Source organism: Ziziphus jujuba, chromosome 11 (assembly GCF_031755915.1).
Source record: "Ziziphus jujuba cultivar Dongzao chromosome 11, ASM3175591v1".
Lineage (NCBI taxonomy): Eukaryota > Viridiplantae > Streptophyta > Magnoliopsida > Rosales > Rhamnaceae > Ziziphus > Ziziphus jujuba.
The window spans coordinates 17623706-17634984 of record NC_083389.1 but is presented as its reverse complement, the minus strand read 5'-3'; the positions used below and the strand labels follow the sequence as shown (position 1 = coordinate 17634984).

Here is an 11279-nt window from a genome sequence, read left to right as displayed (position 1 = left end):
AATTTACATTGCTAAATCATTTGTTTTCCAACCATCCTTTGACTCAGTATTCTTTAATGTCTAATCAATACTTAAAATAAATAAATAGCAATAATATCAGAGTTTTTAAAATATTTATCAAATATATTAAGTAAAATTATCTTAATTGATAAGTTATTCATATCTATTATAAAAAATATCATAAATTCAACATATCAAATAGAAAAAATTATTATAAATGATAAAATATAATATATATATATATATATTTAAAAAATATGCTTATCAAATAATATTTTCTTTTTATTGATTTATCGATTTAAAAATTTATTTATCTATATTTAAATTATATAAATACATCAATTAATAATATCTTATAGAAACAGCAACTGTATCCGGTCTAAAAGACATTTTTTAGCATCAAAACACTCATCTACAAATTACATCAGTATCTTACCCATCAAGTAAATGATTCGAGGTATTTGGCTCTTCAATGTTGATCCACTACCTTCTAAAGAAATTATCATGCACTCGCATCCTAATGAAATTTTCTTAATCTTCGTCATACGTAAATAATCAATTTGTACAAAAAATTAAAATCTAAAAAAATAAAATAAAATAAGTAGATGGTTATGTTAATGATTTATAAATTAATGAAAGCAAAAACCTTACTAGCTAGTTTTCACCAGTATAAGCAATTGAAAAATAAAAATTAAAAGCACGTCATTAATACGTGGAACGAAGTAGGTAGGACAACGACATTGTTTTTTTTTTTTTTTTTTTTTTTTTTTTTTTTTTTTCATTGCTCCATGTAGAATAATATCCTATACAAGATCAGAAAAATCGTTTTTTTTTTTTTTCATTTATTATTAATTTTTTAATGTTTGGATGAATAAGAAATTTATTGACAAGGTGGGATAAGTAATTAATTTTAAGTAGATAATCTGAAAACCAAATTTAATAAAATTTAGAAAGCCACACTTTAAAAGTAAACTTAAATTTTATATAAAATATAAAATGTATATTTAAAAAGAAAAAAGAAAAACCAAATGCCCAAGGTCCATACGCAGTTCTGCAACTGCAAAGTGACACTTACTGTTATTATTATTTTTCCTGCTGATAACATATATTGACAGAGATCTATTTCTCTGTTTGTTTCTGCTTTTACTTGATGGAGGAGAAGCGTTAATGGGAAATACTCAAAACTGCAATTTTTAAGCAATAACAAGATTTAGCAGAACGAATTATAGAATCTAGATCATCATCAGGCAGTCATTTTCCTAGGTTACTAATTTGGAAAATCCTTGTGAGGCAGTCTAGATTAATCCCAGTGGTCAGGTTACACTGACCAACAATTGAACAAGAAATTTTCACTCAGAAAATGAATCTTAACCGATGGAGCTTCTTCATCACAAATTGAAACTCTCTGCAGAAATCAAGAATACATCATGCTTAATGACAATTTGGATAAACAAAACTTGCTCCTCCATCCAAAATGGGCCTTTATTTTTACATCAAACTCAACTTGACCCAAAATTTTAAAGTCATTACAACTACCATTCTCAATATCTTAATCCACCACTGTTTCTCTCTCTCTCTCTCTCCCCAATTCACACTTACTTATCAAAAGGTTTTCATTGTCTCTTATCTTCTAAAGAAATTCCCTAGTCTACGTGCAACATAAAATAGTGTACAGTAATAAGAAGCTTAGAACCATATCGGCTAAAAAAGTAAATCTAGTGAATATGATCATATGGTAAAATCAGTCAATACTCAAAAAAACCCCCACTGGGTAATGGAAAAACTACATTCTCTACAAGGTCATCCTTTAAGAAACATAAGTTGGCCATTAAATGAGAAGCAAATGGCTGAGAGAATTATGTTTTACATACTTCTATATACACCACGGAAGAGCCAGTCAAGGGCGCAGAAAAGAATGTGGCAATTCAGATCTCAAATTGCATAGACTGTTCTGTAGTCATTGCTCAGTATTTCTGAATCCATCATTGACATAGACCATGACCGTGACACACTGTTGCTCATCGATGATCTCCTGCTACGTATTTTGGAAGCATTAATCCGGTTCAAAACCACCCAGTAAAACATAGTCCCCAATGTTGTTGCCATAATCAATGTTCCAATACCTGTGACTAGGATAGCCAACCACCTATTATCATCTCCCACAACGGTGTATGACAGTGAGAGAAATGCTATTGAAATCAGCACACAGGCCAACCACATTAGCTTGTTTATAACTGCCATCAACTGCTTTTTTGCCTTTCTCTCTATGACAACTACAGAAGTTTGAACAATTACAACTGCCAATGATATGAAGAGTGCGAAAGAGTCAAAGATGATAAAAATAATAAAGTCGGTTTGTGGAGCAATGTTTGCTTCTCCAGGAGAGTAGCTGGGACTAGGAAGGTGACGGGGGTCATCAGGAAATTGGCCTGGAACAGTGAAGATGGCAGCATAGGCCACAGTAGCAATGAGGACCGCGACAACTGTGGTGGAGTTGATTGCATTGTTGAGCCCCTCAGAGTGCAATTTGTTGAGCCTCTTTGCTATGCCTCTCATATGCTTCCTTGTTTGATGTGTGTGCTCAAGCTGGTTATGCACCTTATGTTTTATATCAATGACCGTTTCTTTTATTTCTTGGTTCCTGTTTGTAACCGGTGATTTGATGGATTTAGCACTTTGAACTCCATGTGATGCTAGAATTGCAGCAATCTCCAAGTTTCCGGTTTTCTCAGCACTGTCAAAAGCAGTTTCTCCAGATTTGTTAATGGTAACTGCATCCAATCCCGGGTACTTTAAGAGCTTCTCTACAATCTGCAAGAATTATTGTTATGTCAGAGAATTCCCTATGTGATAGATTTAATATATTTAGCTACTGTGTTTGACAGTGATAGTACCTGCTCTAGAAACAACTACACAAAACCCATCCTAGATTTGAGGACAAGTAATCAAAATGCCCTCATCACGTAACATTCATCGAGAAAAATAATCTTCTATTCCACAAATAATGGCTTAATTTTTATAGAACTGGCTTACGGAGACAAAGAACTTTTATGTTAATAATTTCTGTACCAACAGTAATAAGTCTATCAGTAACTTCAGAGTATTAAAATCATCCGTCTTGAAAATAGAAATTAAGAAAAACTGTCACCTGAGTTCGACCCTTTCGGCTAGCCATGTGCAACACGGTGTTGCCCTTGTTATCAACCATGTTTATCAAAGATGGATCTGAACCCAAAATTTCATCCACCAGGTCAACATTTTGTCCTTTAACCCCCATATGAAGAGCTGTCTGCCCTTTCCTATCATTTCTTACTGCAATTCCAGGTTCTTTGCTAAGAAGGGCTTTGACAACCATCAAATGCCCATTTCTTGCTGCAGAATGCAAGGCGGTTTTCCCGTTGTTTCTTGCAATGGTGGCCAGGCTGCAAACATTCTCCAGAAGGAAATTTACCACTTCAATATGACCTTGTGCTGCAGCAGTATGCAACACAGTGGTGTTTGATAGATCGACAGTCATTGAAAGCTCTGGAATAGCTTCCATCAGAACCTTCAAAACCTCTAGAACACAGTAAGAGAGGAATGATCAGCTTAGTGAAGCATTTATCATAACTCAACAGACAAAGACTAAGATAATTTATGAAGGAAGCAAAATAGTTCTTCGTAAGCTAGCATAATTAAGAACACCTCAACCTTAAGGAACTTCAAGATTTACCAAAACAAAGGAAAGTGTACTTGGATGAACAAAACTATCTTTATTTTGAATAGTCAGCAACAAAACTTGAAACCCTCCTATATAATACTACATCAGGTTTACAAAAGCTCTAGAACATGTTCAAAAAATATAAGGATACATATAAATTATAATGAACAAGGAGTAAAGAGAATTTTGAACAACTTACCCAAATTCCCTTGCTTGGAAGCAATGTGGAACGCATCATAGCCATTTTTAGCTTTGATAGCAGCCATGCCACTGTCATAGTACTCCATCAAGGCCTTCACTAAATCAGCACAACCAGATTCAACAGCGACGTATAGCGCAGTTTCACCCGCATGATTCTGCTTGCACAATAATTCCTTCAACTCTGTATCCTCCTTTTGAGAGATGATTTCCACAACCAGTTCCAGATTTCCTGACCTTGCCGCCAGATGCAAGGGAGTGTCGTCGCGTTTGCTGGTCAACTGTTTCGTCATCTTCTTACGGTTAAAGCTTTGCTGCCTCACAGGAGCTTCCATATTGAACCAAAAACGGACAAAACCATGCACCTTCCCCGTCAGTTCTTGAGATGTCTAGATTAACACTTCCCTTCCTCCATGATAAGACCCAGATAAAAAAAAATCGACTTATGGATCATTTTGGCATAAGATGGTATAGTTGATTCATAGATTGAACACGTGCAAACCTGAGGACTTGATTCCTTTCATTAGGTATTCTTACGCAGTGACATCTTCTGTTCCCAAATATTTTAAATTATTAAATTAAAACCCACTTGACTCTATAGTTTACTGTAAACCACTTTTATTTTCTTTATAGTTTATTGTTTCTCGAACATCAATCACCACTAAAGGAGAAAAAGGAACAGAAAACTTGAAAAATAAAAATGTTTAGTTTGAAAACAAAAGGTACCCATTTGAAAGTATTATTAACAATAAATATTAAAGAAACACATATAGATTGGTCATAAATAATTACCTGTGTTTGAAAAAACACGGCTTGCCCGATTCACTTCTCCAACGTGGGAACAAGAATCAACCAACCAGATGCTTAAAGATGGTGTGAAAATGGTAAAACCGCGGGTTCAATAATTCTAGGTCTGCCGCAAAAAGCAAATTGGTGTGGACCAAAATATTTCCCAAAAAAAAAAAAAAAAAAATTTGATGCTGAAAAGTTGAAGAACAAGAACAAGAAGTAGGAGGAAAAGTCTACAGCAGCAAATGGAAAGGAAGGAGCAACATGGTTCGCTTTCTTTTATGAATTGCTTCTTTCTTGGAAAAAAAAAACGTGTGGGTTTCGTTTTGGTGCTCCCCAATCAAGCAGCTTCGTACGATTTTTGGACAGTGACAATTAACAAGCACAAAAAGAAAAAAGAAAATGGAAACTAATAAAACCCAAACCTAACAATAATTCTTATTACTCGGTGAAAATTGAGTGGAAGCATTTACCAATTAAGAAATGGTGCAGAAAACGCGGGAACTGAGTCCCTAATCTTCCTAGATGGGTCCAAAGCTCTACTGCAGTGCTCTACTCTGCATTTTGTTTCTCTTACAAAAGGAAAAAGAGCCCTTTTTGCCCATTGGCGTTAATTTTGTTTCTTATAATTTCGAAAATGTTATCCATCACCTTTGAAATCCACTTTGATATATCCATCATTAATTAATTTTGTTGTATTTAAATCACTTATTATTATTTTTTTTTTATCTTTTTAAAATTAAAAATTATATTCTGAAAGTGAATTGAACACGTAACGAACCTAGTTGTTGTTTTACAGACATAGTTATTATTTTAGTTCACGTCTCTACTCTAGTATCAGAAAATAATAATAATAATAATAATAATAATTAATAATTAATATATTAGCATGGTTCCACAGTGATAATCGAGACAAAATATCATTTTTAATATATAATATCAAACAATAAATAATTAAATATGTATTAATATAAATGTCAAGGATTAATAAACATAGTAGAAAAATAAAGAGAGAAACCATTTGCCATAGAAAATCTCTACCAGATTTGGCCTTCATTAGTTAAAACAATTCTTTTTTTTTTTTGTTTTTTTAATCTAGGTAATGGGTTTCATGCATGATTAAAAAAAAAATAAAAAATGTAATGGGTATACCGACTTAGGCATACTCTGTTTTCTATTATTTCTCTTTTCGCAATTGTTACAGTTTCGAATAGTTTTCTGATAAGTACAAACAATGTTACATTCTCAGCCAGAAAAAAATAATAATACTAAGTTTTTTTTTTTTTTTTTTAATATCAATATAATATGTATGTGGAATTACAATATGGGGGTGATGGATTGGTGGAACGCATTAAAAACAAAAGGGCAAAATGGAATTGGCAACTATCAGAAAAAGATTCTTGGCATAGAAACAAGTGTTGGGTAGCCGATGAGAAAGAGGAGGGATGATAGTTACAGTTTTCAAAGTATTACTATTTGCCAAAGCTGCTAATAACATGGTTATTATTAATTGAATATTAATTAATTTTTGTAAAAAAATAATTTTAAAACTAAACAATTAATCATCATCATTGAAAATTTAAGATTAACTATAAGTCCATAGTTTCAGTTAAACCAGCAGTGGTAATCATACTATTAATTTTTATAAAGATTATGGTTCATGACGTCTTTTTGAAAGGGATTAAAAAAAGGAAAATAATTTTTTTTTATTATTATTATTTTTTTTGTGTGGGTACCATACAAGATACAACAGGACAACAAAGTGGAAGACTTTTGAGTCATTGACCGGGAAAAAGTCGAGTCAAGGCGTGCCTAACAAATGAAAAAAGGGACCACATGGTTTTATAATTTATTTTTGGTTTTTTTTTTTTTTTTTTTTTTTTTTTTTTTTTTTGTTGGCAGAGCAAGCTCACTTTGCACGATGGGATCAAAACTACGTCGTCGTATTGTTGTTTTTACATTGGTCGGTTATGAGATATACATGACTAATGCTAGGCCACCTAATCAATTTTCTTGTCTTTTTAGTAACCAAACATGCTTTTAAAACCACAACAACGTTATTGATTTAGATGAAAAGTTCGACTCATAAAATCATAAGGATGCAAAGGATGAAAAAGGTTTTGGATAATTTGTAATCCTAAAAAAAAAATAAAAATAAAAAAATTAACAATTTAGATCGGCTTTGCTAAGGTTTTCGTGGTCATACATTAATGTTCAGTCGTTGAGTGTGTTGATTATGTGGATTTATTTGAGATTGACGTAGGTAAGTAGTGATATCAAAAGTTGGGCTTTTTGTAGAGTTGGGCTTTTGGGCTTGTATCTCCTTGTACAGGCTTAGGATTTCGTTTCGATTACTTTACAATGTCTCTTAACTATTGATAAGATATTCTTTCAAAACATACTATTGATATGATTTTATTTCATTTTATGTTTTTATTTTCGAAATTTTACTCTTATCATTTGACAACTTCAGTCGGTCAGTTATTCAATCAAAAAGTCATTTTACACTCGTAAAAATATCAAAACCAACCGAAAATTAATTGGTTAATTTCGATTGATATTGATTTTTCAATATGAAATTTTAACACAAAAAGTTCATAATTTTCACAAAAACTAAACTTGTTAAAGTTGTGTCAGTTAATTGTTCACTAAATAAATGAAGTAGACTTGGTTAGTAGGAGTGTTTACTGTTATCTCTATGCTTCGGGAGCTTGTTATAGCATGTATTAGGAGTTTGTTGTAGCTAGGAGTTACGTTTAAAGTTATTGCAGTTCTGTTGCTGTTTTATGGATGTTGTGCTGCCTATTTAAAGGCTTCTAATAATTAAATTCAAGTTAGAGTCCTTCTTCCACTTGCTTTCTTTTATTGTGCTATTTTTTTTTTCTTATCTGAAAGCTTATAATAGTTGTATTAAAGCCTAGTTGAGATGAATGGCCTTTGAAAATTTTATGCAACCAGCAATTCCTCGTTTCAATGGTTACTATATATAAAAAGTAATAGCATGAATAAAATGTTAGTGCACTTTCCATTGACTGATGAAAGTTTATATACACTTTAGATAACATCTTTATCAAGTTTAAAAGAAGCGGTGAGAGTTTGAAGAGATGTGGAGCCAACATGTGTGATATGGATGCCCTTACCATTGCCAATGACAATATCATCATTACTGTCATATTCATAATGCATGGAAAGATTTTGGAGATTCGATGTGATATCGTGTGAATCGCCAAGATCAACTATCCGCTGATTGTTTAGTACACTTCATTCATCAGTCATGTAGTTGGTTTAAGGAGTATAAGAAGGGGAGGGACAGTACCTGCATACTTTTGTATTGTGGCCAATTTTATTACATGATTATTAGCATACAATCCTCAGAAGTTGACTATCACAGGAAGGATGCTAGTTTTGATAAGACTGAATTGGATGAGTAGGAAGAAGAACGACCTTGATTGGTTTGATAGGGACGTACTTTAATTTATTGTAATAATATTTCTACAATAAAGCTCTAAAAAAATCCAGTTTTTCATAGAAGGAGTAAGCATATCAATGTAAGGTTTCATTTCTTGCATGATTTATGTAAAGACAATGTTATTAATTTAATGTTTTGTAAAAGTGAAGACTAGGTTACAGATATTCTAACCAAGCCTCTCGAATCTGATGTTTAGCTTCAAAGCATGCTTGGAGTTTGTTCTTTGAAAGATGTTGTTTAAAGGAAGGCTTGGTACAAGATGTTAAAGTTTCATATTCTTGGTACAAAATGTTATCCAAACAAATGTAGTAGACTTGGTCATTAGGAGTGTTTATTGTTATCTAAATGTTTTAGGAGTCTATTATGGCATGTCTTAGGATTATGTTATGGTTAAGAGTTAGTTGGTCCATAAAGTTACTGCAATTCTATAGCTATTTTATTGGTATTGTATTGCCAATTTAAAGGCTTGTATTAATTTAACTCAAGTCAGGGTCATTCTTCTATTTGCTTTCTTTTATTGTGATATTTTCTTTATCTGAAAGCTTATAACAAAACTCACTCTTCATACTTTCTCCACTAAATGTTAGAATTTTAAGGATCTTAATACGCATAATAAATTCCAATCAAGTATAAAATACTAACCTTCGAAGGCAGCCATTGATAAACTATCAATCTACTATCTGCAAAACAGAAAACAAAGTAAAGTAGTGTCTATGGACACATTACTCTTAAACCACCTTCGGATTTCTGAAAACCCTAATATCAAAATACCGTATGACATATGTTTATTTGCTTGCCCTAAACTTTTTTATAGTCTCTGCAAGTCACACTTACCCATTAATTTTAACACACATAAAATAGTAATAATTTAATAATATAATAATACTAGGAAAAATATGGGTAAGTCATTAGGCTTTTAAAGGGAGTTGGTCCTCCAGTCTAATGGGCCAACTGAAGTCTTATAGAAAGTGTGTGACCAAGGGCCCTACTACAAAATAATAAAATAAGCCAGTCCTATTAATGACATAAATAGGCCCTGTAAGTGAGTAGTTAATTATGCTAAGTCCACAAATTATTTATTTATCTAACATTCTCCCACTTTAACTGCATAATCATCATCATATATATAATCCAAACTCACTTACTACAGAATCTCTCGAACCATAATGCCATTTCATCTAAATATATATAGCATACCGACAGGGCATAGCAATATACTAGATTAGGCAGTAGAGATTCTCTCAATAAATCTCCCAAAACATGATACCATTTCAACTGAGCATTTTGCATGCCATAAACTTAGTCTAGGTAGTAAAGATTTACCTAACCATGTGCAATCCCCAAACACATACAATACCATTTCATTCGAGCACATCGTGTATCGACAAGATACAACAATATACCCAAACTAAGTAGTAGGGACTCACCATGGCATTTGTGGATCAACATACACATATACATAGACTAATAGTCTCAACAGACCTGTAAATATAGGAGCAATAATATGTGTAATAAATCATCTTATAAATAAATAATGATCCACATACATCAATGTATCAAAATACTCAAATAGATAAATAATACTCAACATGGATATTACTGTAGAAATTATAATAAACTCCCACTGACCCACAGCGGTCTTAGCTGTCTAACAATCCCATACGGGATACATGCTCCTCAAATATGCCTACGGGTAAAGCCTTGGTCAGTGGATCTACCACCATGTTGTAAGTAGGCGTGTGAACTACAATAATGAGGCCTTCTTCAACTTTCTCCTTAACCACAAAATATTTAACATCAATGTACCTCGCACCAGCAGTACCTTTTAAATTATTGGAGAAAGACACCGCTGCAGTATTATCACAATACATCATAATAGGCCTATCAATGGAGTCAACTACTCCTAAATCACGGATAAAATTTCGTAGCCAAACTGCATGACGGGTAGCCTCATAACACGCCACCTATTCTGCCTCCATAGTTGAGGATGCTATCATTGACTGCTTAGCACTCCGCCAAGACACAGCACCTCCTGCCATGATAAATATATACCCAGTGGTAGATTTCTTATCATCCACACAACCTTTATTATCTGCATTACTATAACCAACAACATCTAGGGAGTTGGTACGTCAATATGTTAACATATGATCTTCAGTACTCTGAAGATACCTAAAGACCTTTTTAACTGCTTGGTAATGAATAGGACCGGGATTGCTCATAAATCTACCAAGCACACCCACAGCAAAAGCTATATCAGGCCGTGTACAAACTTGAGCATACATCAAACTACCCACTGCTAAAAAATAGCGAACATTCTTCATTGCCATCCTTTCTCTATCATTCTTGGGACATTGATCCTCAAAAAACCTTTCACCCTTTGTGGCTAGCACACTTCCAGGAGAACTATTGTGCATATCAAACCTCTTAAGGATTCTATCAATATAGGCTCTCTGAGACAACTGCAACACATAATTAGTCCTATCTCACACAATCTTAATGCCCAAAACAAAAGAAGCTTCACCAAGATCTTTCATATCAAAATGGTTGCACAACATCTGCTTTGTCTTAGACAATAAGTCAGTGTCATTAGTAGCCAAAAGTATGTCATCAACATACAACACTAGAAATATAAAATTACTCCCACTGACCTTCATATATATGCATCTATCAATAACATTCTCCTTAAAGCCATTTTGGATGACAACCTCATCAAACTTAAGATACCATTGCCTCGAAGCCTGCTTAAGACCATAAATTGACTTCTTAAGCTTACAAACCAAATTACCATTTCCTGTTTGCTGGAAGCCAACTGGTTGAACCATATACACATCTTCAAATAAATCACCATTCAGAAAAGCAGTTCTGACATCCATCTGATGCAACTCTAGGTCATAATGTGCCACAATTGCCATAATGATTCTAAAAGAATCTTTTGTGGATACAGGAGAGAATGTCTCTAGGTAATCAATTCCTTCCTTCTGGCTAAATCCTTTGGCTACAAGTCTAGCCTTATACCTCTCTACTTGACCATTAGAGTCTTTTTTAGTCTTAAAGACTCATTTGCACCCTATAGGCTTGCTACCCAATGGTAACTCAACCAAATCCCAAAAACCATTTGAT

At 33.2% G+C, this 11279-nt stretch overlaps 1 protein-coding gene across 5 annotated transcripts; it reads right to left on the bottom strand.

Moving 5' to 3' along the window:
• Positions 1-1697: 1697 nt before the first annotated feature.
• LOC107432823 (ankyrin repeat-containing protein At5g02620) lies at positions 1698-4980 on the bottom strand. 5 transcript variants are annotated; one of them, XM_016044023.4, is made up of 4 exons: positions 4691-4980; positions 3900-4307; positions 3149-3558; positions 1698-2811 (listed from the first exon to the last, which is right to left on the bottom strand). In XM_016044023.4, exons 2-4 carry the CDS (start codon positions 4231-4233, stop codon positions 1933-1935), a joined length of 1623 nt encoding a protein of 540 aa, XP_015899509.2. In that variant the 5' UTR covers positions 4234-4307; positions 4691-4980; the 3' UTR covers positions 1698-1932. The 5 variants fall into 5 exon arrangements, with proteins under 5 accessions (XP_015899509.2, XP_015899510.2, XP_015899508.2 ...); XM_016044024.4 differs by having other exon boundaries at positions 3900-4303; XM_016044022.4 differs by having other exon boundaries at positions 3900-4448; positions 4691-4979.
• Positions 4981-11279: the final 6299 nt, after the last annotated feature.

Excerpts from the sequence above, each read along its gene's own strand:
- LOC107432823 (XM_016044023.4), bottom strand. The coding sequence starts at position 4,233 with ATGGAAGCTCCTGTGAGGCAGCAAAGCTTTAACCGTAAGAAGATGACG. Across the intron at positions 3,559-3,899 it reads TTCCAAGCAAGGGAATTTGG|AGGTTTTGAAGGTTCTGATG; the intron begins GTAAGTTGTTCA and ends ACTGTGTTCTAG. Across the intron at positions 2,812-3,148 it reads GCCGAAAGGGTCGAACTCAG|ATTGTAGAGAAGCTCTTAAA; the intron begins GTGACAGTTTTT and ends TAATTCTTGCAG.